Genomic DNA, 27766 nt, shown 5'->3' on the forward strand with positions numbered 1-27766 from the left:
TAATTGCCCTTTCTATGGCACCCCAAAGCAACCTCTGGAGCCTACCTGTCTACATCAACAACCCACAAACCAATTAAGTTTATTGCTACCTCTTACTGATGTCACACAGGATATTTCAAAGTTTGTGTTTATCTTCCAAGCCCCTGACAGCAGACACAAATGGATTTCCCTACTTGTTTCTGGTTCATCACAGGGATCTTGAATTTTTTTAACTCTACCTTCTTAAAGGGGAATGTCAGTGAGTCTTGAAAACCTGATCATTTATTCAATCTTTAATTGTAAAAGGTATAATATTTTAACTATTTCTAAATTCTATCTCACTATGCCTATTATACCTCTATTCCATCATAAAACTGTTGCTAACTTCTGCTGTAAGCAATTAAAACATTATGGAAATGTACATTTATTCAGCATTTTGTGTTATTTTGTTTGCATTCTTACATTAATGATTACATAGGTAGTGCCATGATAGCTTGGAAACTAGCCAATTTTATCTGCAACTTGTAATGATCCAGATGCCAGCAAAACATTTTTTGGCAAACCATTTATAAAGATTGTACTTACTGTGACCTATTAGATAATGCTCTAGAAATGCAACCACTGGTGTTCCAAGCTTGGAATGATTCTTTGCCAATATTCCTAGACTGTCTAAAACTTTGTCTTAACTTCTTGCTATCATCTTGTCATCTTCCATGACCACACTATTTGGTCTTGTTGAGATGGTAGGGCAAAAGGGAACCAGCCTTTCATTACTTCACCATTGCCAAATATAGCATTAAGTGAGAAGTTTCAAGATTCAGAATTTATTTCTATGCAGCAGAGCTCTTTTAAAACCACATCATCAAAGTCTACAATAAGACATATAAGCTGGATCTGAGACTCTCTTCAATGCTTTTCTAAGAAATATCACTGGAAAAATTGACGTTCTGCTTCTAAAGGATGCAAGATGTTGCTTTAATTGAATCTTGTGAATACAAATGCACAAAAGTAGGAAAATAATTAGAGAACTAGAAACACTTAATTACTATGGGCAGCTATGCTATCGTAGCTTTAACAGAATCTTGGCATCAGCATTCATTCATTCATTCCTGGCTGCAAAATATTCTGAAATGATAGAGGAAGCGGAAAGGGAGAAGGAAAAAAATATTAATTGAGGAAAGGAAAAAAGAATTTGCTTTTGTTATTGCATTATCATGTTTAGTTTAGAGATACAGCACTGAAACAGGCCCTTCAGCCCACCGAGTCTGTGCCGACCATCAACCACCCATTTATACTAATCCTACACTAATCCCATGATCCTACCACATCCCCACCTGTCCCTATATTTCCCGACCACCTACCTATACTAAGGGCAATTTATAATGGCCAATTTACCTACCAACCTGCAAGTCTTTTGGCTTGTGGGAGGAAACCAGAGCACCCGGAGGAAACCCATGCAGACACAGGGAGAACTTGCAAACTCCACACGGGCAGTACCCAGAATTGAACCCGGGTCACTGGAGCTGTGAGGCTGCGGTGCTAACCACTGTGCCACTGTTCTCAGAGACATCTGAAAACATTTCACATTTTGTTTTGTGGGCAAAAATGGCAGTCAATTTGTATATAGCAAAGTCTTGCAAATCACAGCCGAATAAGTAACCAGTTAATATATAACTGCAGCTTAGTAAAGAAAGATATTATCAAAGATAATGATGGATTGAAATGAGAAGTAATCAGGGCTCTGCAACAATATGGGACATTTATTAGAGACTACTAAATAGTGAGAAAGAAATGGAGGAGAAAGAGAAAGAAAGCACCTCATAGACCATGAAACATCTCTAACTACTTCTACAACAACTTGCATTTATATAGCACCTTTCATGTAGTAAATATCCCAAGATGCTTCATAGGACCGTTATCAAATAAAATAGGTTTTAAGGAACATCTTAAAGGAGGAAAGAATGGTGGGGAGATGAAGAGATTTAGGGAAGGAAATTCAGAGATTAGGGCCTCGACAGCTGAAGGCCTGGTTGCCAATGGTGGAGTGATGAAAATAGGGGATGTGCAAGAGGCCAGAATTGGAGGAGCACAGAGATCTCGGAGGTTTGTAGGGCTTGAGGAGGTTACAAAGATAGAGAGGAACAAGGCCACAGAGGGATTGAAAAACAAGGATGAGAATTTTAAAATTGAGGCATTGCCGGAGCAAGAGCCTATGTAAGTTAGTGAACATATGGGATAGATGATTGGGACTTGGTGCATGTTAGGATATGGGAAGAAGAGGTTTGGATGAGCTTAACTATATGGAGGGTACAAGGTGGGAGGCCGACCAGGAAAGCATTGGAATAGATGAGCCTAGAGGTAACAAAGGCTTGGATGTGAGTTGCAGCAGCAGGTGAGCTGACGCAGGAGCGGAGGCAAGCAATGTTCCGGAGGTGAAAGTAGTTAGTGTTGGTGCTGAAGCAGATATGTGGTCGATAGCTCATCTTGAAGTCAAATAGGATGCTAAGGTTGCGAATGGTCAGAATCAGCCTCAGACAGTGGCATGAAAGTGGGTTGGAGTCGGTCGTCAGGGAATGGCTTTAGTTGTGGGACTGAAGGCAATGACTTTCCAATGTTTAGAGCCATAGAGTTATACAGAACAGAAACAGGCCCTTCGGTCCACCGTGTCCGCGCCGGCCATTAAGCCAATCTATTCTAATCTCATTTTCCAGCACTTGGCCCAAGCCTTGTATGCTATGGCGTTTCAACTGCTCATCTAAATACTTCTTAATTGTTGTGAGGGTTCCTGCCTCTACTATCCCTTCGGGCAGTGTGCTCCAGATTCCAACCACCCTCTGGGTGAAAATTTTTTTCCTCAAATCCCCTCTAAACCTCCTGCCCCTTAAATTTATGCTCCCTGGCTATTGACACCTCCGCTAAGGGAAAAAGTTTCTTCCTATCTACCCTGTCTATGTCCCTCATAATTTTGTATACCTCAATCAGGTCCCCCCTCAGCCTTCTCTGCTGTAAGGAAAACAACCCTAGCCCATCCAGTCTCCCTTCATAGCTGAAATTCTCCAGCCCAGCAACAGCCTGGTGAATCTCCTCTGCACCCTCTCTAGTGCAATTACATCCTTCCTATAGTGTGGCAACCAGAATTGTACACAGTCCTCCAGCTGTGGCCTAACTAGTGTTTTATACAGCTCCATCATAACCCCGCACTTTTATATTCTATGCCTCGGCTAATAAAGGCAAGTATCCCACATACCTTCCTAACCACCTTATCTACCTGTGCTGCTGCCTTCAGTGATCTATGGACAAGTGGTCCAAGGTCCCTCTGATCCTCGGTACTTCCTAGGTCCTACCAGCCATTGTATATTCCCTTGCCTTGTTAGTCCTCCCAAAATGCATCACCTCACACTTCTCAGGATTAAATTCCATTTGCCACTGCTCTGCCCATCTTACCAGCCCATCTATATCGTACTGTAATCTAAGGCTTTCCTCCTCACTATTTACGACACCACCAATTGTCGTGTCATCTGTGAACTTACTGATTATACCTCCTATATTCACATCTAAATCATTAATGTACACCAGAAACAGCAGGAGTCCCAGCACCGATCCCTGTGGTACACCACTGGTCACAGGCTTCCACTCACAAAAACAACCCTCGACTATCACCCTCTGCCTCCTGCTGCTAAGCCAATTTTGGATTCAATTTGCCAAATTGCCCTGGATCCCCTGGGCTCTTAGATTCTGAACCAATCTCCCATGCGGAGCCTTATCAAAAGCCTTACTGAAGTCCACGTAGACTACATCAACTGCTTTACCCTCGCCCACACACCTAGGGCTGGATTTTACATTAGGCGGACAGGAATTCGCCACTGACGTAAAAGTCGGTCGCAAAACCGCTTCAGCCTAGCCCGGGGATCTGTCCCGCATTTTACGGGTCTCCGGGCTTTAATTGTCCCGAGGCGAGACTTCCACCCTCTTGAGGGAGAAAGTCTCGCCTCAGTGATCTGCCAGCCAATCAGCGGGCTGGCAGCTCTTAGTCCCAGCTGCCCCACCTGGAGCGGTGGCCACTGCTGGGACTGCAGCCCAACCGACGACATAGAGCCAGGAGTGAAAGTAAGGTGGGCATGCCTCACCAGGGGGATTGATCATACCTTGGTGAGGCTAGGGTGGTCATTTGGGGAGGGGGGGACGTCTTGGATTCCGGGGCTAGGATGGTTGGCTGCTTAAGAACCTTGATTGGCCTTGGGCGGGTAGAAATGTCTATCTCCTGACTATTAAATCTCCTATGACCACTTCATTTCTACACTTTGCTGTCCTTCCCTATCCAGTTACTTGCCTTACAATAACGTGGATGTATTCTAGACTGTCCTCTCCTGAGGTGTCATCACCAATGTTCCCTCAAAGTTGTGTGATCATGCTGCCGTGTGGCCGAACAACAACCTAAAAGTTCCTGCGCAGGCCCCTTTAAGTTATTCCGCAGGCATAAAAAATTTAGTGGGGCTGCATACTTAACACAATCACCCACACACTACAAAAAAAAAATTCGATGCTACGTTGGTCGTCACCCTCACCAGTATTCAGCACTGAAAACCAGTTTGACTGTGCCAGACTCGCAGGGAATTCATGCAGTGCCTGCCCCTTCCTACCCTGCCAGATGGCTACCCACTTACTATCGTCCTGAACTGCCCGTAGCTGCAGAGTGACCAGCTCCTGGAACATGCGCTTCAGGAAATTCACAGCCTCCCGTGTACCGTGTAGTGGCTCCGACTGCTTCTCAATCTCAGAAACCCTGAATTTGAGTTCAACAACTGGAGGCACATCCTTCACACTAAGGGTGGAGCCTTCCCAGTCCTGCGGAGGTGGATCTTAAGGCAGGACTGGGAGCAAAATCAGAAAATCTCGTGTTGGGCGACTCCTCAATGTGATCCTATCTCCGAACGATCTTGTCAGAGGCAGGGTCAGACCAACACCAGCTATCCACCCAGCAGTGGCGGGTAACTAATTATCAGCAATTAAGTGCCCACTTAGGGGAAAATTGGTGATGCCACTGGGACCTTACCAGTAGTGGACTGGCATCCCCTGCTGAGGCTGAAGCCCGGAAAGTGCCTTGAGGCGCCTCCCAGTGCCAAGTCGGGGGGCCATCCCTTAAATCCCTCCATCCCAAAGCTGGGGAATCATAGGGCCACAGCCGTGGCTGCAGGTCATCCTGTGGCTGGATTCCCTCTCCATAATAATGGCCTCACAGCTGTGGTCAAAATTAATTTTTAGAATTCCAGAAGCTTTGAGAGGGTGCCTCCTTTTTGAGCCACTCTCGTGGTCTCCTACCTCCATTGGCAGTGCCTAACTCTCCCAGTGTGCTGCTGATGCCCAGAGCCTCGGGTGTTCTGATTGGCCCTCCCACCTGCACAGCCTGCCTGCCTAATTGAACGGTGAACGCGGAGGCGGCCTGCTAAGTGGCCACCTCCAGGAAGATTGCGCAGGAAGGCAGAACTCCAATACCATCAGGGTTAGAGCCTGGAAATGGTCCTAAAGCCCGAGAATCTTTTAAGTCCAGAAGATTCCACCCAGGATGCATGAAGCATTCTGAAGTTCTCACATGGCACAGGAATTGCAGACAACAGTTCTCAGCTGTCTCATCACTTTGCTTAGAAGTTTATCTACTTAGATTATTTATTTTTTAGTTTAGTGTTTCCTTACTCCTTTTATTTATGTATACCAGATTTTTATTTAATGCAATATGTATCCCTTTAAAATTGGTATCCTCTACTAAGTTAATTTTAATTTTATCCATTTTGATCTAATTAACTATTCAGATTATTTATATATTTACCAATTTACCATCATCCCTTGATATAAATTACTTAGCATTTCCTTCCCCCTCTGCTCCGAATTCCCATTCTCACCAAAGTTCTACTCTCACAAATTCCCATTGTCACTATCTTTTGCAAACCACTCTATTTATCAAGTTGACCATGCTCTATGGTTAAAGCTTTGTGCTTTTGCAGATATCCCTCTAATATATAACCTTTCAGAAACACACTAGTTAGAACTGGCTGGCTAATTGCAGCCAAAGTAATTAACACCTAGTCAGTAACACACTTACATCCAATGGACTGTTAACTGCCAGTGACTTATAATTTTTTAAACTTAGAAAATGAGGTTAAGTTTCAGTTGGTAATAACACACTCAATGCTGCTCACTCACTACCAGCGAATTTGCACTCTCACCAAATTTCTGATGCGTAACTCTGTTTAGCAAGCCACTCTGTTCGGCAGATTCATCCAACTCTCACCAAGTTTCACCAAGTTCTGAAAGTTGTTGTTGTTTTCATATCTTCACTCTTCCTATGATGCTGCACCAGATCATTCACAATTTTGGCATCCTATTTGACCCTGAGATGAGTTTCTGACTACATATCCACTTCATCATAATGTTACGATCCCGTTTCGGATCATTAACTTTTAAAAGAGAAAGTTAAATTCCCAGTTATTTCTCAAAGAATTACACCACAAGATTTCACATTTTAAACAAAAACTTTATTGTACAAGAGCTAAACAAAGCAAAACACTAATAAATTAACACTACAATTTGGAGAAATTTATATTTTAAACTTAAAATCTTACAGAACATTCCCATTTGACCTTTACTTCAACCTCAGGAGTCCCCTATACTTAACAGAATCTTGATGGCTTGTTCACTTCTCCTGGGACAAATCCAAAGTGTATCACAGCTCTTAGGAATTTACTTCAATTTCCTTAATTTTTCAGGTCTGAGGTATCAGAGCTCCCGAATCTGGGCTTCCCAGCTTGAGCACAGGCCTTTTTGTTCCTGAGTCCAGCAGACTTCCAAAAGCCATCTGCTTGTCCAAAAGCCAACTGACTGTCAGCAAGCACACAGATCAAAACACCAACAGGCACCTCCTGCATCATCTATCTCCATAGCAATGTGGTACATTTGGGATGTCCAAGAAAGCAACTTAAACTAATTATTACCTATTCCAAATCTCCTCTTTGATTCAGCTACCATTGATAGAATAAACTCGCCTAGACTTTCTGGTTCCAACTACCCAACTAAACAAGCACATCTGAAGTGTTATGCCCCTCACTTCTCTATCTCTGTCTCTGGAAGCATTCATAGAGATATCTTTGAACTTTAAATCTGTTCTGGGAAATCATATGAATAATTTAACCCCTGATTGCAGCAGCTGCAGACACATCAGGCTAGATTTTACCAGCCCCCTGATATCGGGGGTTGTGGGGGGGGTGCGGGCTGGAAAATACTTCCGGGAGAGGCCTGTCATGGGCCTCGACGCTGAGAAGGCTCTGCCCCATTTGATCACCAGCAATTTTTTGGGGCAGCCCCCACACCCATCAGGGGCGAAGCCTGAATTTAAATATTTAAATAAATGTTAGTGCATGAATAAACACCTACTTTGTCCTGATGGTCATCCCACGCCAATATTCCAGCCAGTGGCCGGAACTCCCGCGCCTTCGGATCTCCATTTGGTGGGGAGGGGGGAGGAGTGAAATTTTCAGGGCGGTGGGAGCGGGGAAACTTCCAACTATTGGCTGAGGGGATGGCGCGAAGGGGTTAAGGGTCAAAGGTAATGAAGTTCGAGGGAGAAGGTTGGCTTCAGAATAAATATTTGTTTTGTGGGGGGGGTTGGGCTAAATATATATTGAGTACTCAGTGGTGGGGGGGGGGTGCGTGTGGGAGAGGGGATTCAAAGTGACGTTAAAATGTTATTTCAATTTTGAGAGCAACGGGATCATTAAAAATTTAAATTAAACTGAAGGGCATGAAGCTCTTTAAAAATGGCGCCAGCGTGTGCGCTGTGGCGCCAGACGCCGTTGCCAGGGACGAAGTGCCTGCCCACTGTATGTCATCGGGAGTCGGCACTCCACCCTCTCCATGTTAATGAGCCCCCGCGCGAAAAATCGTTTTGGCTCCACAGCGCATGTATTGCGCATGCACCGTGCACTTTTTGAAGCTCACCGTCAAGAACGGCGGCGAGCTATTCAAATTCAGCCCATCACCTCCATCAAGATGTTCAGAGAAGTTTCCATTGTTTGGGGTCTTCACACTTCCCAATATGACCTTAGTAAATAAACATGAGCCACCCTTTTATTTGTAACCACCCTGGGTTTCTTTGCCAGCTTCATAATCCAGGTGTTTTTATTTGTCTTGCATTAAAAAATATTCAATTCCCAAATTAGAAGTTACCTATAGAGAGGGCAGAACGCCCGCCCCAAATGACATAGAGGGGTTGGGCGCTCTGACCAGGGCAACAGCGTCTGGCACCACCCTGCAGATATCGTTTCCATTTTTAAAGGGCTTCAAGCCCTTACAAGACATTTACATTTTAAAAGTGAAATGCAACTGTGTTTTTAATTTTCATGATCAAAAAATGAATGAAGACGCTCTTCCCCCCTCCCACCAAATGACCTGACAAGTTTTTAGTTTCCCTCTTTGACAAAGTTTTTCATCACCTGTCCGAATATCGACTTGCATGAACCTGTCAAATTTTGCTTGGTAACTTGGAATGTTTTGCTATGGTAAAGGTGCGACATAAATGATGTTGTTGAAGAATTGTTTGAAATAGTGGAAATGACTCGCAGACCAATTAACAGCTTGACAGGCCATGATCTGAAGACTCCTTCCATGGCCGTAATCACAAAGCTCCTGTACAGCCGGGGAGGTTATATGGATTCCTACAACATATATGGAGATAGGGTTTGGGTCGAGTGGGTCTCCCATGGAATGTGAGTATCTCACTGGGTGGCAACCCAGAAGTCAATCCAAGTCTCTGGTCTCTACTCATCGGGACTGTCAGGTGCAGGGTTTAAACAGTGCACCTTCTGAGTCGGAGGGGGGACTGTTACCAATAATCGAAACACTCACTCAAACACCAGATTACTAATAATTTTGCATTAATTACATTCAAAATTTTGCAGCAAACTGCTGGACTAAGTAGTTTACTAGATAATGAGCTTAATTTTAATTGGCGAGCTTCCAGATCAGTGCGGCACACTAAAGCGTGGCTACCCAACCCGAACCCGAACCCGACCAGACCTGACGACGTGTTGGGTTTGTGTCGGGTCGGGTCTCGCTTCCGGGTCCAGCCTTCGAGTTTGGGTTGGGTCGGGCTGGACGTGGACAGTGCTGCCTTGCTCCGGGAAGTAATCTTCAAATGAACATTCAGGACGTCAAGGCGAGAAACATGCAGTCTGGACTCTGCACTCTGCAGTAATGCCTGGCTACCATACCAAACCTAACTACATGTGTCGGGTTCAGGTCAAGTCGGGCATTTAAAGAAATTAAAGGACACAGGCCCGAGTTGGATTTGGGTTGGCTGTTGTCGGGTCGGGCCCGGGTCAGGTTTTAATTTTATACCCGAGCCAGGCTTTACAGCACACGCACAAGACGTGCACCAAGGAGTCGCCGCGATATTTACCACAGAGTCTCATTAACATGGAGAGGGCGGAACACCCGCCCCGAGTGACATAGGGGGGGTGAGCGTTCTGTCCCCGGCAATGGTGTCCGGCACCCTGCTGGGTGCCGGTGCCATTTTTAAAGGGCTTCAAGCCCTTACAAGACATTTACATTTTTAAAGTGAAATGCAAATGTGTTTTTAATTTTCACAATCAAAAAATGAACGAAGATGCTCTTCCCCCCCCCTTCCCACCAAATGACTTGACAAGTTTTTAAAATTTCCCTCTCTACCCACCCCCCCCCACCCCCGAAAACACTGTTTTGTCGTTCCTGACCTTTCACCCCCAAATGTACAGATCCTTGCCCTTCAACCCCTCCCAACATTCCCTCAGCCAACTGAAACAGTTTTCCCTGCTTTCCCCCCCCACCCCCACCCCCTGCCTTGAAAACTTCACTCCTCCACCCTTCCCCCCTACCTTGGATCTCCGAATGGCCACTGGCCGGAATATCGGCGTGGGACGGCTGTTGTGGAAACGTAGGTAATTATTCCTTTATTATCATTTATTTAAACATGTTAATGGGATTTTTTTGCCCAGAGGCAGGGGGGGAGGGGCTGCCCTGAGGCCTTGCTGCCGCCAGTAAAATGGGGTGGGGCCTTCCCGACGTCGAGGCTCGTGGCAGTTTCCGGGTCCCCCTGCCACAACCCCTATAAAATTATAAAATTCAGCCCAATATGTGCAATTTTATAAATTTCTTCTCACATTATGGACCTTTGCCCAACGGGGTGGATATTAGAAATTTGGGCACCCACTCCCCATAATTTTCTGTTCAAGTGGAACACATGCTTGCAAAATTACCCCTATGGCACAGAATACATTTCTTTTTCTCCCTCCAATCATTCCCTTTCTAAACGCATTAGCTCCCTTACTGAGATAAAGTTCCATGTCCAATGATATCTCTACCTAGTGGCCATTATTTACATGCCAGCCAAGGCAGGGAGCATTGGCAGGCCATGTGACTGCAGAGGACTCATCTGATAACCACATATGTGCATTTTCAAATGGAGTTGCTGGATAGCAATCATGAAGCGAGAACCCTGGCCAATTTTACCTATCCTAACCAAGGGCGCTGTAACATCCCAACCATTGTTCCACTGAAATCAACAAAGTCAACACAATCCAGGGATTGAATCTCGGACTGGTGTTCCTTGTCATACAATTTGGAGAAGTGAGGCAGATTTTCCCCCTTTGCACTTGGGCAAAGTAATCACTTGGGCAGAGCACATAGAGAAAAATCAGGCGGGGGATCATACGTTTGTCTTGCAGCTCTCCCGAGTTTCCTCTATGTGTGGTTCCCAGGCATACCTGTTACAAGTTTTGGTTATGTCTTAGATATTCTCTTGGTTAAAGCAGTACTGGTCACTCCTGTAAGTGGTCCGAGTGTTGCAAGACGTAGCATTCTGCCCTTGACAGGTTACTGTACGGTTTGGATATGAGAATTATGAGAAATAATGAGACAACACTCAAATCCCAAATTAAACACAATGTAATTTCTAAGTTTTGTAAGAATATCAGTTAGCAGTATAATACACCCATTAGTATCATATTTGTGACAAGAAGTTATACATACAATCCCCCAGTGAGTGGTCCTGTTGATCGTACTGTTCAGCAACTGACAAATTTGTCCAGCTGCAGCACCAAATCATTTATTTACAATAATCTTTATACTCTTCTTTCCAAGGTGGGCAGGATGTCCTGTTGACAGGGTTGTACTATCCTATCAAAATCCACCTTAAGCTACAATTATCCAATAGGGCATCTAATTCAATGCTCAAACCATGTCATTAGAGCCCGCCTTGATATTGTTTGTCTACCTTCCTTACATTTCTTTTCCTGGTCACACATTCCAGGACCACCAAGATAATTAAACAATCAGAGTCCCTCAAATTACTGATTCCTTGCAAGTTGTTGCTCAGTGAATTAAACAGAGTTTATCTGATAAAGCCTATTAAAAAAGAGCTTCTTGTGGATATGGTTTCTCTGCATTTCAAAAGAAGACGAACTCCGACACCATCAATCAATGTTAGCTTGTGTCAGTTCCTTGCAGCTTCCAAATAAACTTTGCACAACTTAAGTTAGCTAAATTTTCATTGTTGGGTTTTATAATGCCCCGGAACAGACATCATCACTCCATGTTCTTTGTGTCCAGTTTCATGTCTTATCAGGTAGCAAAACATAGAGTTTCACTAAGGTTATAACTTTGTATCAAAGCAAAACAAAGCTTTGAAGTATGGTTGTTTGCTGGTTTGAACCTTATTTATGACTTGTGCCTTTCGCCCCAATATCCCATGGCCTGAAAGTGTTTCCGATCACAGTCCAGTGATTTTTGTTTATCTGTAAAAAAGCAGCCTGCGGCTTTTAGCAGGTGACTTCACGTTGAAAAGGCTTTTGGACTTTATAATGCATGCTGGTATAAAACTTGGTTAAGTTTTAAAAGTTGGACAAGTTATATCAAACCTGTCGGTTCTGCCCAATGTTTAATTTCATGACAGAGTAATCCAGGGGTGTAATAACAAGCTCTCCTTATGATCTGAAGTGGGTATCATGGAAATTATATGGTGCTACACTCATGAATTTAGGTGCTAAACAGATGTTAAAGCCTCCAATATGGTGGGCAAAGATTGTATGATCATTACAAGCTGGAAGTGTGCTGCCCACCATGTTGGTGGAGACAAAATAAAGGCATTCAGGGCCCATACATGAAATAGCTTTTAGGACCTTTGCATATGGACATGTTTGATGGCCCGGGGCAAACTTGGGTTGCTGAGCTGGTTGTGTACAGGAAAACCAGATCTACATGCTGCTTAACCGGCAGTCCTTAAAGGGTCCACTTTAGGCTGCCAGCAAAAAGGAAGGTTTGTTAAAAATTCTTAACTTTTTTTTTTATTTCCAAAATATACTTTATTCATAAAAATCTGTAAAAATTACATTGCCAAACAGTTTCCAAACAGCACCAAAAAATACAAACATTGCAAGGGAGATCAGTTTCCTTCAATACTGTCATGAGTTTCTTCCCAACCCTTCCGTTTCTCAATTGTCATGTCAATTACAGTTTTACATTTACAGCAATTCAGAATATTAACGATACAGTTCGAGGGGTTTCCCATGGATCCAGCCCCTCAGTCTAGCTTGGTGGGGGAACCTTACACTGTGGTCTTTCCCCATTGAGCCTTTGCTGCGGCTGCCCCAAGCTTTAGTGCGTCCCTCAGCACGTAGTCCTGGACCTTGGAATGTGCCAGTCTGCAACATTCGGTGGTGGACAACTCTTTGCGCTGGAAGACCAGCAAGTTTCGGGCAGACCAAAGGGCGTCTTTCACCGAATTGATAGTCCTCCAGCAGCAGTTGATGTTTGTCTCGGTGTGCGTCCCTGGGAACAGCCCGTAGAGCACAGACTCCTGTGTTACAGAGCTGCTTGGGATGAACCTTGACAAAAACCACTGCATCTCTTTCCACACCTGCTTTGCAAAGGCACATTCCAGGAGGAGGTGGGCGACCGTCTCTTCCCCACCACAGCCAACGCGGGGGCACTGTGCGGAGGGGGCGAGACTTCGGGTGTGCATGAAGGATCTGACGGGGAGGGCCCTTCTCACCACCAGCCAAGCTACGTCTTGGTGCTTGTTTGAAAGTTCTGGTGATGAGGCATTCCGCCAAATGACTTTGACGGTCTGCTCGGGGAACCATCCGACAGGATCCACCGTTTCCTTTTCCCGTAGGGCCTTGAGGACATTCCGTGCAGACCACTGCCTGATGGACCGGTGGTCAAAGGTGTTTTTCCGCAGAAACTGCTCCACGAAGGATAGGTGGTACGGCACGTCCCAACTGCACGGAGCGTTCCGCGGCAATGTGACCAGGCCCATCCTTCGCAACACCGGGGACAGATAGAACCTCAGCACGTAGTGACACTTGGAGTTTGCATACTGGGGATCTACACATAGCTTGATGCAGCCGCACACGAAGGTGGTCATCAGGATGAGGGCCACGTTGGGTACATTTTTCCCGCCCATGTCCAGAGATTTGAACATCGTGTCCCTCCGGACCCGGTCCATTTTACATCCCCAGACGAAGCGGAAAATGGCTCGGGTGACTGCCACGGCGCAGGAGTGGGGTATGGGCCAGACCTGCGCCACGTAGAGCAACAACGTGAGCGCCTCGCACCTGATGACCAGGTTCTTACCCACAATGGAGAGAGATCGCTGCCCCCACATGCCCAACTTTTGTCGTACCTTGGCTACTCGCTCCTCCCATGTTTTGGTGCACGCCCCGGCCCTTCCGAACCATATCCCCAGCACCTTCAGGTAATCTGACCTGACGGTGAAGGGGACAAAGGATCGGTCAGCCCAGTTCCCAAAGAACATGGCCTCGCTCTTGCCGTGGTTAACTTTGGCTCCCGAGGCCAGTTCGAACTGGTCGCAGATGCTCATCAGTCTGCGCAAAATTCTTAACTGAACATGAAGCCAAGAAGTGCAGGAGGACACCCTTGAGCTCCACATTAAAAATGCAAGCCACTCCCAGATATCAATTACACCTCATGGTCACTGCCTCAACCTCCACTTCCCCCACCCAATTGCCACCTCAAACCCCAATGTCCTGATTGTCCCCCCATCCTAATCTTGCCATGTCCTGATGTCTAAGCAACCCCTCTCTTGATCACTTCTCTCCCGATCGGCACCCGCCTGGTCACCATGCCAGCTGATCACCATCCGTTTCCCGATTTTTAAATCTTTATAAATTCACTTTGTTTTAAAACACAAAACAAGCACAATTCATTCCAAAATCTTTTCCATGAAAATAAGTGTTCCAAAATTCTAAAAACCTGACAACACCCAAGAGCAAAATCTGCCCCAGTGATTTTATCTTGGGCCTAGAATATGTTTTAAATGTGTCATATTAAGAATATAGCTTTTAAATGTGACATATTCAGGTTAAGCACAAAATATCGAGGTTCATAAAATGATGCTGTGAATCAGACAAATATTGTCCTTTTTATTTTGCTTTCCTCTTAGTGTTAGCAAAAAAGAAAGAATTTTGAGAAATTGTATATAAATAGAATAGTCTGGACAGGGTTATTTAAACCAAACTTCTTATCATTAGAACATTTGCATTTGAATGATTGAATCACACAAACAAAAAGTAGCAGTCTGACTGTTAAACTATTCCTCAATCCATACCATAACATAGATCTGCAATTGAGAAGAGTAAATCAAGTTGTCAAAGTCTGGTCCCACAGGGACAGCAGAAGTCTCAGCTTATGGCTATTTATTTGGCAACCTTTTTAAGTAACAGCTTATTCATCATTCTGTAAGACATAAATACGAAGCAACTTGTCGACTAAGGAAATAGAAGAAGCTTTTGACTTTCTGCAACAGGTGTATTAATACATCAATCTTTCATATTCTACTGGTGTAGAAATAGTAGCTAATCCAGAACACTCTCCACTAAATCGCACCATAACAAAACTGTACAAAGGCTATATTAGTGTTACCATTGTTTTTCTCTTTGATCAGCTTGTGTCTGGGGGAAATGTCTGTAAGCTGTTTTATGTTTCATTTTGGCAATTAATCAAAGGTAGGAATGAAATATTGCTGCTTGGAAATGATGTTCAACAATGTTCTTGTAAGGATGCAAAAGCTGTGTACCAAATTCATTTCACTGCTATTTTAACTGAGGTGTTAACCCATAAGTAGGTTAATGCCTCAGTAAAAATATCAGAGAGGCATTTCATACAAATACATTAAGTGTTAATACAATATCATCGCTTATAATAACTTTCTTTCCTGAAAGCACTGAATCCTGTTAAAATATGGTTTAACAGGTACTGGCAGCCACCTGCATTCTGCCTAGTGGCTCTTCCGCCTGTCTGAACCTGCACATTGGAGGTGTCATAAATTAACTTGATCCTCCTCATCTGACATTTATCTATGCACATTTTCTAAAATTAAATTCTACAGCATTCATTCTATATAATTTTGTAGCAATCAAGAGAGATAGGGGTGGCACAGTGCGCAGTGGTTAGCACCACAGCCTCACAGCTCCAGGGACCCGGGTTCGATTCTGGGTACTGCCTGTGCGGAGTTTGCAAGTTCTCCCTGTGTCTGCGTGGGTTTCCTCCGGGTGCTCCGGTTTCCTCCCACATGCCAAAGACTTGCAGGTTGATAGGTTAATTGGCCATTATAAATTGCCCCTAGTATAGGTAGGTGGTAGGGAAATATATAGGGACAGGTGGGGATGTGATAGGAACATGGGATTAGTGTAGGATTAGTATAAATGGGTGGTTGATGGTTGGCACAGACTCGGTGGGCCGAAGGGCCTGTTTCAGTGCTGTATCTCTAAACTAAACTAAATAACCATGAGATGATCTTTCCCCTCTCTCTGATGTCAATTACTGCCTCCCTTCCACAATAAGCAGGGGGAAAAAATATTAGGCACTTGGAGAGGTTTTAAAAGGCAGATTGCGCTTGGTCAATCTAAATGATTTTTTTTGTTGAAGTAACAGAGAAGATAGATGAAAGAAATGCAGTGGATATTATCTATATGGATTTTAAAAAGCGTTTGACAAAGTACTACTTAAAAGACTGGTTAACAAATGGAATTTGAGGGAATAGGAGGGTCAATGTCAACTTGGATTAAAAAAATTGGTTTAAGGTCATAAAACAGCAACTCGTGGTAAATGGTTGCTTTTTAGACTGGAGGATGGTCAACAATGATGTTCCCCAATGGTCAGTGCTAGGGCCATGGTTTTTCGACAGATATAAATTACTTGGATATTGGAAGACAGAGTAAAAATTCAAAATTTGCCAATGACACTAAACTTGGAGGTGTGGCAAACAGTGAGGATGATACCAATCAACTGTAACAGAACATAGGCTAGCAGAGTTGCAGACAAGTGGCAGATCGAATTTAATACAGAGAAGTGTGAAGTGATGCATTTTGGCAGAAGGGATAGGGAGAGGTGATATAAACTTAATGGCACAATTCTAAAGGGTGTGCAGCGACAGAGGGACCTGGGAATTCATGTGCGTGGATCTTTGAAGGTGGTAGGACATATTGAGAGAGTAGTCAGTAAAGCATATGGGATCTTGGGCTTCATAAATAGAAGCATTGAGTGCAAAATTAGGGAAGTTATGCTGAACCTTCATAAAGCTCTGGTTAGGCCACAACTAGAGCATTACGTCCAGTCCTGGTCACCACACTATGGGAGGATGTGAAGATCCTTGAGAGGGTGCAGAGGAGATTTACCAGAATGTTTCCAGGGATAAGGGATTTGAGTTACAAGGTTAGGTTGGAGAAGCTGGGGTTGCTGTCCTTGGAGCAAAGGAGGTTGAGAGGAGATCAGATAAAGGTGTACAAAATTATGACAGGTTTAGGTAAGGTAGCCAAAGAAAAGCTGTTTCCATTAGCTGATGGTACAAGGACTAGGGGGAACACAGATTTTTACACAGTGGGTGATAATGACCTGGAACTTACTGCCTATGACGGTGATGGAAGTGGAGATGATCAATGAATTCAAAAGGAAATTGGATAGGCACTTGAGGGAAATAAACTTACATGGCTACGTGGATTGAACGGGAGAATGCGACTGACTGGATTGCTCTATGGGGAGCCGGAATAGACTCAATGGGCCGAATGGCCTTCTTCTGTGCCATAATGACTCTATGGCTGGTGGTGTGGTGGGTAAGATAGGACTGGGTGTGGGCTAATCGTGAACTCCATGTTGCAAAAAGGGAGAAACTGAACTTTTGCCCTATAAACTCTTCTTTTAATCTAGTAGAATCACAGACTCACAGAATTATTACAGCACAGAAGGAGGCCATTCAGCCCATCATGTCTGCAGCAGCTCTCCAAATAAGCAATTCACCGAGTGCCATTCCCCTCCCTTTTCCCCATAACCTTTAACATTCTTTCTTTTTAGATAACAGTCTAATTCCCTTTTGAATGCTTCGATTGAATCTGCCTGCACCACACTCTCAGTGCATTCTAGACCTTAACACTTGCTGTGTGAAGAAGTTTCTCCTCATGTCACTTTTGCTTCTTTCGCTAATCATTTTAAATCTGTGCCTTCTCGTTCTTTCATGAGTGGGAACAATTTCTCCCTATCTACACTCTCCAGACCCCTTATGATTTTGAATACCTCAATCAAATCACCTCTCAGCCTTCTCTTCTCTAAGGAAAACAGTCCCAACTTCTCCAATCTACCTTCGTAACTAAATTTCCTCATCCCTGGAACCATTCTCGTGAATCTTTTCTGTACTCTCTCCAATGCTTTGACATCTTTCCTAAAGAGCGGTACCAAAAACTGGATACAATACTCACAGCTGAGGCCAAATTAGTGTCTTATATAAGTTCAACATAACCTCCTTTCTCTATCCTTACTATACTTAACTTCTTTTGCTTTAATTACATTTCCCAGGGAGTTTTTATTTCTCAGTGGGAATTCTTGTTGAGAATTATGAAGTATTTCTTTAAATGTTTGCCATTGCTCCTCTACCATCATACCTTTTAATCTAATTTCCCAATTTACCTTGGCCAACTTGCCCCTCATACCGATGTAATTGGCTTAATACTCCAGTTTCAGCATAGCGGTGCCTCATCAGACCCCTTTCCTATCCTGAGTGGCGTGAAACAGGACTGTGTTCTCGCACCTACACTGTTTGGGATTTTCTTCTCCCTGCTGCTCTCTCATGCGTTCAAGTCTTCAGAAGAAAGAATTTTCTTCCACACAAGATCAGGTGGCAGGTTGTTCAACCTTACCCGTCTAAGAGCGAAGAACAAAGTGCGGAAAGTCCTCATCAGGGAACTCCTCTTTGCTGACGATGCTGCATTAACATCTCACACTGAAGAGTGTCTGCAGCGACTCATCGACAGGTTTGCGGCTGACTGCACTGAATTTGGCCTAACCATCAGCCTCAAGAAAACAAACATCATGGGACAGGACGTCACAAATGCCCCATCCAGAAATATCGGCGACCACACTCTGGAAGTAGTTTCTAGAGTTTATCTACCTAGGCTCAACTATCACCAGTAACCTGTCTCTTGATGCAGAAATCAACAAGCGCATGGGAAAGCCTTCCACTGCTATGTCCAGACTGGCCAAGAGAGTGTGGGAAAATGGCGCACTGACACAGAACACAAAAGTCCAAGTGTATCAAGCCTGTGTCCTCAGTACCTTGCTCTACGGCAGCAAGGCCTGGACAACGTACGTCAGCCAAGAGGGACATCTCAATTCATTCCATCTTCGCTGCCTCCGGAGAATCCTTGGCATCAGGTGGCAGGACCGTATCTCCAACACTGAAGTCCTCGAGGTGGCCAACATCCCCAGCATATACACCCTACTGAGCCAACGGCGCCAGAGATGGCTTGGCCATGTGAGCCGCATGGAAGATGATAGGGTCCCCAAGGACACATTGTACAGCGAGCTCGTCACTGGTATCAGACCCACCGGCCGTCCTTGTCTCCGCTTTAAAGACGCCTGCAAACGCGACATGAAGTCTTGTGACATTGATCACAAGTCGTGGGAGTCAGTTGCCAGCGATCGCCAGAGCTGGCGGGCAACCATAAAGGCGGGGCTAAAGTGTGTCGAGTCGCAGAGACTTAGCAGTTGGCAGGAAAAAGGTCAGAAGCGCAAGGAGAGAGCCAACTGCGTAGCAGCCCCGACAACCAATTTTATGTGCAGCACCTGTGGAAGAGTCTGCCACTCTAGAATTGGCCTTTATAGCCACTCCAGGCTCTTCTTCACAACCCACTGACCACCTCCAGGCACTTACCCATTGTCTCTCGAGACAAGGAGGCCAAAGATGAGATGACTCCAGTTTAATACTGTAGTTTTGGACTTAAGTATGTCACTTTCAAACACAACCTAAAATTCTATCATATTATAATCACTCTTCACCAGAGGATTCCTTACTACGAGATTACTAATTAACCCTGTATCAGTACACAAGACAAGATCTAAAATAACCTCCTCCATGACATATTGTTCTGGGGAGCTGTCTCAAATGCATTCCATGAATTTGTCCTCCAAACCAGTTTTGCCAATTTGATAGTCTGTATGAAGTTTGAATTCCTCCATAATTACTGTATCTTTGTTACAAACTCCTTTTACTTCTTTATTAATACCATGTCCAGCAGTATAGTTCCTGTTGGGAGGCCTACAAACGATGCCCACCAGTGTTTCCTGCCCCTTGTTATCTCCATCCATACTAACTCTACTTCCTGCTCTTCCGATCTAAGATCCTTCCTCACTACTGCCTATGTCATCTATTATTAGGGCTACCCTCTCCTTTTTCATTTTGTCTGTCTTTTCAAAATGGCAAGTACCCTGAAATATTTAGGTCCCACCCTTGGTCACCATGCAACAATGTCTCATTGACATTGCTATTTGACCAAACCCATTTATCTCTACTTGTACCAAGTGAAACTTGTGAAACACAAACTGTGAAAGTAAGCTGCTCCGTATCACTCCTCCCAGCTGTGCTGTTCACGCACAGCATTTCCAACATAATGATTTCCCAATCTTAGCTGTGTGATCTATGAGCAGTTGCTGTGCAGAAGCTCAGCTCTTCTTCACAAGGGGAGAGGAAATCATCAAAGATCTAACTAATGGAGACCATTTCTGTAAACTTGCTTAGCTGGTGGGTCAATAGTGACATTGGAAGAGCTTCAGAGAAGGCTCGTTTAACTAGAGAATTATAGTTAATGAAGAGCAGTTAAAGCTAGAAGAGAAAATAAAATAATTGCAGTTAATTATGGAGAAAGATTTCTCTTTTGTACATTTCTATATCCTTTCTTTGTTGGCTTCCATTCTACTTCCCCTCCATGTAGTGGCTGAGATTGAGAACTAAGTGAGGTAGGCTTGAAATTTCACCCAGCCTGACTCTATGGTACTGTGTGTATTAATGGACCAGCACCTTCCCAATAGTGAATACACTTAGGGGCATTACTACCCCATCTAACAGATTGATGAAATAAGTGGTCATTTCAACTTGTTAAATCAGCTTAATTGGCAATAACAGTAGCTCTGTATTACAGTATTTTTGAAGAATGACTAGCAGTGCCTTCAGACGAAAGCTTCTTCAGAACTAAGTGACCTGGGTGATCCGGGAGCTGCGTGAAGATATATCTCCTTCTCTGTGACAGCAGAAATGTCACTGAAACTGATGATCACAACAGCTGTCCAGCCCAGTGACATGTCGGATAATGCCGAGCAGGCAGTTTATTTTACATCAGGAATTTCTGGCTTGCAGTCTAGAAATACCTCACAACTACACTTTGTTAGCTCATGTAATCCTTCAGGATTTCCTAACAAAACATATCTATTAGTATATAAATGGATCATATTTATCACAGAAAGAATGTTCTACGAAATTCCCAGAATATACAAGAAGGAGATGCTTGCAACAAGTAGCATTTTCATTTATATTTCTTTAACATAGAGTCCCTTCATTATAAGGAGACCTTCCTTCTTTCATTTTTGAAGGCAGGCACTACAGACATATTATAAAGGTTTAGCTTTTATTTGTTCATGTGCTTTTCTGAGCAGACTCTTATTAACAATCAACATAATATATTGCTGTAACTGGGATCACTGATTATAGAAAGCAAGCATTCAATACTAATGAAATGTTTCTCTGAGAGAGGACAAATACCTGCAAATAACTACCACATGAAGGTAAGTTTCCTCACGAATATCTCATTGTTCATGGAGTCATCGTATCTTACAGCACAGAAGGAGGACATTCAGCCCATTGTGCTGTGCTGGCTCTTTGAAAGAGCTAGCTAATTAGTATTATTCCTCACCGCAGTGCTAAAAATGTTTTCTTTTTCAAGTTTATATCTAAATTCCTCTTGAAATGTATTATTGAATCTTCTTCCACCACCTTTTCAAGCAGTACATTCAAGATCATAACAAGTTGCGGCAGAAAATAAATTATCATCTCTCCTCTGGTTCTTTTATCAATTATCTTAAATACGAACATACGAATTAGGAGCAGGAGTAGGCTGTAATGAAATTTGTGTCCTCTAGTTACTGACCCACCCGCGAGTAGAAACAATTTCTCCTTACTTACTCTGTCAAAACTCCTTATAATTTTGGACACTCATGTTAAATCACCCCTTAACCTACTCTACCCTAAAAAGAACAATCACAACTTCTCTAGTCTCTGCCTTAACCCTGGTATCATTCTAGTAAATCTACTCTGCATCCTTGCCAAGGCCCTGACATCCTTCCTAAACTGTGGTACAATACTTTGGCTGAGGTTAAACTCGTGATTTATAATGGTTTAGTATAATTTGCCTGATTTGTTTTGTATCTTTGCTGTAATTTTTCTTTATTTGATTTCAACTTTTATGTGTAATTTTTCTAATGATCAAGTTGATTTAGACTAGCATTGGAACATTTGCCACTTTTGGCACCCAGTGTCAGTATTAAACATTCTCAGGTTGGTATAACATTGTTAGATGCTGCTACGTTGCCCCAACGTTGTGTCTCAGTTCCAACTTCAGGAGAATACTGGGCTGAGACTAAGCACCCTGCCTTCTCATGGGTTATTTGCACATGGCACTTTCGGGGGATCAGCCCGGGCTGGGTTTGATCACAGGTCTAAGAGGTGAAATGCCAACATCTAACCCACTACACCACACCTTATTTATTATTTTATTAATAGGTTGACCTGTACACCTTCATCCTTAAATGAGTATTATCTTCATGACAAAATGCTTGACAAACTGTTTTGCTGTTTGGGAGACAGAGAAAAGCAAGAAGAGTATGAGTCATTTTTTGTCATTTTGACATCTGATAATAATCAACCTCAATATGATTCATGTCACTGTGTGTTGGTATAGAAGTGTAAAAACATTGGCCAAATGCTTTGTCATGTTACTATTGTAATACATAGCCAAAATTGATAACTACCTTCACATGATAACCAGCTCTGAATTATTTTAGGTCAAGGTATGGTTCCAAAACCAATATGATTCATGTCACTGTGTGTTGGTATAGAAGTGTAAAAACATTGGCCAAATGCTTTGTCATGTTACTATTGTAATACATAGCCAAAATTGATAACTACCTTCACATGATAACCAGCTCTGAATTATTTTAGGTCAAGGTATGGTTCCAAAACCAATATGATTCATGTCACTGTGTGTTGGTATAGAAGTGTAAAAACATTGGCCAAATGCTTTGTCATGTTACTATTGTAATACATAGCCAAAATTGATAACTACCTTCACATGATAACCAGCTCTGAATTATTTTAGGTCAAGGTATGGTTCCAAAACCGGAGGATGAAATGGAAACGTGTTAAAGGAGGCCAACAAGGAGCTGTCGCAAGGGAAAAAGAACTAGTTAATGTGAAGAAAGGGACATTACTGCCTTCGGAGCTCTCTGGGATCTCCACGTCAGGTGCTCATCATGCTGGAGACATTCTATCAAATGATGAAAGCCAGGACAGTGATCACAGCACTGAGCTCAGTCACTTGTGATGTACAAACAAAGAGAATGTCTCGACAGATTCTCAGGAAAGAAATGGCATGAGGAGAAAGCAAACAACATTGTCTTACAGCCTTTGTGCGAATGACTCCTTGTGGACATGGTGCAAACATCAGAGCCTCTGAACATTCCATATTTGCATATGACAATCGAACGGTTTGCACATTTATGCCTTGACTTCCACTGTAAATAAGAACAGAAATTAATGCAAAAAAGCAAAAGTAGCATAAACAGAAATTCAAGAGAGAAAAATGGGAAAGATTTCTTCTGTGGAGCAAGCTAATAAACACGTTTATAAAAAATGAATATAAAATACTGCCACAGAAGAAATCCTCACCCAGTAATGGCAAATGTAGCATTTCAATGTAATTGAAATTGTAAAACAGTGCTCTGAAAGAGACAGCGAGAACATGCAGACACCTTCACCAGTATTTTTAATCATAGGTGTAATACTTATTCAAATAGAAAAACAACTTTTTAGGCAGCAGCAACACACAAGGCATTGACATTTATAGGGTTGTCCTGACAAGTATTTTAAGAGCTAATGAAGTTAGAAACTATCCAGTCAGATCAACAAAACCTTGAAACTCGGACAGACTGCTACTCCAGTGAATGATACCAAAGTTATGCAGTAATAGTAAAAGTTTAGTTTGTTGCCCTGCAGTAGTCATTTCATACACATCAGAGATATGTCAACAGCCAAATGATTGGAAATGTTATTATCTCCTGTGGCTAAATGTTATCAAATTCTATCAATAATGTAAGGAGTTATTATCAGAATGTTAAACAAAGTTTGAAACATTCAGGGCAGCAGAGATTTTAACTTTTTTTATTTTACATTTTTTTTATTCAAGGATCAAATAGAAATTTCTATTTCCATTCTGTTTTGGTCAAATTATTTTTACTTCAATCATTAATAACAGTCATACAAATGTAGTGAAAAAACTGAATATCCAATCTGTGCAAAGTGTAATTGGAAATTTGACATTGCTCAATCAAGATCATTTGTTTTACTAATTAGTTATCAGTCTTAGCCAAGTGACGACAAAAACAGTTGCATTCAGTGTTATCAAAATAATCTATTGACATTGTCCAACATTTGAGAAGTTTTTAAAGTACTTCTAAAATGTATAATGTTGATAATCAATAGAATTGTATGCACTAGTGTTTGTTGCATGCCAGCTTTCAGTGATGTAAAACATGAATGTTTAATAGCATCCTGAAATTCCTTTTGGCTTTCTCATGTTTGGTATTGCTGTTTAGGAATAACTCTCAATACAAACTATAGATTTATTAAGTAAATGCTACACATTTATTGAAACGTAATAGACTGTTTAATTTTGTGCACATCTAACCCAACCAAATTTCAATCAGTATCTTATCTATGATATTATATGTAGAATAATGGGTACTCAGGAGTGAAATGCAAGGTTTTACCTCAATTGAAAACTGAGGATGTATTTCCTGATCTATCAGGAATATGAGCTTGGTGCCAGAATAAGGTTGCGTTATAAATGGGCTATAGGTCTTGTATGTAATGCTTAATGACAGGGAGGACTAGATGGCTGAATAAATTTTTCTTCATTCCTATGTTATGCATAAACAATAAAAAAAAAACACCAGAAAGGTTTACAAATGCTGTCTGATTCAGAGATTAGGTTACAGCTTTTACCTCACTCTCGCTGGTATGCTTTATTATATTTACTGTGTATGATTTTTTTTAAACTGTCACATTGACATTTTGAGTGTGCTCCTATTGTGGATATGCATTCCTTCACAGGTTTACTGGTGAATAACATGCAATGGATTGCAGGAAAATTTCATACACAATATATATTATCATAGTATCTGCAGCACCAACATGCTTCATACATCAATCAAAATATATAATTAGTTGTAAATAATGTTTTAAACTTAGAGTTTCATTAATTACTTGGTAAATATTTCTCTTAATGCTTTGAGTAAATGGTTAAGTCTTAACTCTGAGAAGGTCTGATTTACAGTAAGTACAACATTGCAGTGATGCTGCACTTTAACCTTCAAAAATAAAGAAAAAATTCAACCGTGATAGAAATATACTTCAATAAATCTGGATGTGCAATCCCAGGTAAAGAATTTGCCTCAGTGTCCTATGGTAATTAAAATAACAAATGATGACAGAAAAGACAAGAACATTATTGATATATTTTGTGTTCAGAGCTTCTGTGTAAGAATTGCAGAAATGTAATAAATGGGATTGTCTTCAGAAAAAAGAGGTTAGCATGCTGATATCATGTACAAGTGAAGCAATTTCAGTTTTCAACACAACGTACATCATCACACAATGGGCTGAATTTTACCAGCCCCTCGATGCCGTGAGTCACAACGGTGGTGGGTGGGGGGGGGGGGCGGCTCGTTAAATTCTGCGGGGAGAGGCCCACCTTGACCCCTGACATTGAGAAGGGCCTGCCGCATATTACTGCCGGTGGGAGGACCTCGGTGCGCACGCCACCCACCACCCCCTCCACCGCCGCTTAGTGGCGGGGCCTTCATCTAAATATTTAAATGAACATAAATAATACGTAAATGAATTTACCTACTGGCGGCGTCCGTCCCACTTCAATTTTATGGCCACCAATCGCAACTCACGCACCTTCGGAACTCTGTACGGAATTCCGAGGCAAGACACTGGTGGGAGGGGGGAGGAATAAATTTATCGAGAAGGAAGGGGTGGGGGAATGGGGAAAACACTTTTTATTGGCTATGGGGGAGTGTGGGAAGGGGTTGAATGGCAAATGTGATAAGGTTGCGGGGGTGAAGTTCGGGTTGAGAATAAAGCTAATTTTGGAGCGATAGGCCCAAAAACAAACATGGGGGTTCGGGGGCGGGGGGTGGGAGGGGAGGTGGTGTTGGTGGTGGGAAAGGGCCTCCAGCTTTTAATTAATTTTTTAATTGCAATGTTAAACACTGCCTTTAAAAATTTTAATTTCTTCTAAGGGTTTGAAGGCCTTTAAAAATGGTGCCAGCACCTGCACTGTGGCACAAGACGCCGTTGCCGGGGATCCGGCGGCTGCCTCCTCTATGTCATCGGGGGCGGCCACTCCGCCCCCTTCATTTAAGTCAACCCCCGCACGTAATATCGCAGGGGCTGTGCAGCAGCACTTCCGTGTCAGAAGGCCGCTGCTCTTACAGCGCAGCGCGCTGATAAAATTCAGCCCAATGCATAAGTGAAGAAAAGAAAAAAATTGTCAAAGTCTTTTTCATAAAGACCTTGTCCCTTTAAGCAAACAATAGTCAAACTCCTTAATAGTGTCTCTCAAGTAATTCTGTTTATATAACAGTTCCTAAAATAAGATTTAACGGTAGATTTCACTTGGTTTCTGAATTAATATATAGACAAGTCCTGGTGGTATCAAAGGGAATCAATTCAATTAATTACCTCCTGGAAATGATAATTATGCTATTTGCTTAATGAACTTCAAGCAGATTTAAATACAATGTATTATCCGTAATCACCTGAGAAACATATGGTTTCCTGCTAGTGCAGAAGAGCAATGAAATAGCCAAACCTTTAGCAAAATATTGTTTACAATGTATCAACTGCCTTTGCCTTTGTACAATACTTGCACACTGGACACTGAAATGTCTTAATGTTTTGCTGTGTCTTGTGAAAGAAATACTATTTTTGCATTTTGTTTCATGTTTAATGAAAGGATTTTAAACAAGTTTGAAATGTGCCTCAAATAAATTCGCATTGAAATAGTAATCACCAGGGAATATATCATTTATTTTAAGAGTTCTAATGTGGGTTTTTTGTCCATAAAAGAATTGCAACTGATTTAAATATAATCTGGGTAAGTCTGGAAATCTACAGAACAGCATTAATTGCATTTCAATATCTCAATTTTGTTGGCTTTTGAAAAAAAGTAGAAAAAAGCATAAAATGAAATAATGCATCATGTTGTATTTGCTTTATATATTTTAGCACTATTTACCTTTGGATCTACCTTTCAAAAAAAACTTCAAAAGAAACATGATTAAAATGTATGGGAACACCTCTAAGGACGGAATGTGAAGAGATAAACATTCATTATTAAAAAAATCCATTAAATTTTTATTCCTATGGGTGAGGACATTCCAAACAGCAGCCTGACTGATGTAAAGAAATTTCATCACACTTTGGAGCCTCCAATTTCCAGAGGTTGACTTGGTGCAATACCTGTAACTGCAGAGGGGCCAGTTGACTTACAGTAACCAAAACACTGTTAAACTACTGGAAGCAAAGGCCAGTATTGTGATGGAGAAATGAAAAATCAAATAAAAAATACTGGCCACATCCTTTCCAGTCTTGTTTACACGTACTAGAATATCAACTGCAAAATTGGCCCATTTACAGGAAATAGCTTGTTTGAATACATTCTTGGTGCAATCTCACTTGCAATTGAACTATAGTTCCAACATATGTTGCAGTATCATCAGAGTTCACATTTCTTCAGTTGGGATAGTGATCCTCCTTATTTGATTGTGTGAATTTCTTGGAGTATCATGCTTATGTACTTACACATTTTACTTGTACTCAGAAATCTATCAATTTATTATTCATTTTGAAAGCAGTTTGTTTGAAAATTTAGATGTACTGAACATAGTTTTCCAGGTGAACTTTTCTCCCTTTTGCAAGCTGCTCACTGTCAAAGAACAAAGAACAGTACAGCATAGGAACAGGCAATTCGGCCCTCCAAGCCTGCGCCGATCTTGATGCCTGCCTAAACTAAAACCTTCTGCACTTCCGGGGTCCGTATCCCTCTATTCCCATCCTATTCATGTATTTGTCAAGATG

At 42.4% G+C, this 27766-nt stretch overlaps 1 protein-coding gene across 1 annotated transcript in view; it reads left to right on the forward strand.

Moving 5' to 3' along the window:
* Positions 1 to 22943, forward strand: part of meox2a (mesenchyme homeobox 2a) — a 54331-nt gene extending 31388 nt beyond the window's left edge. Inside the window, exon 3 of the mRNA XM_068051097.1 lies at positions 22719 to 22943. Coding sequence (XP_067907198.1) covers positions 22719 to 22943 — 225 coding nt within the window. The remainder of the gene's footprint in view (positions 1 to 22718) is intronic.
* Positions 22944 to 27766: the final 4823 nt, after the last annotated feature.

The sequence above is a fragment of the Heterodontus francisci genome, chromosome 2, assembly GCF_036365525.1.
Source record: "Heterodontus francisci isolate sHetFra1 chromosome 2, sHetFra1.hap1, whole genome shotgun sequence".
In the NCBI taxonomy this organism is placed as follows: Eukaryota; Metazoa; Chordata; class Chondrichthyes; order Heterodontiformes; family Heterodontidae; genus Heterodontus; species Heterodontus francisci.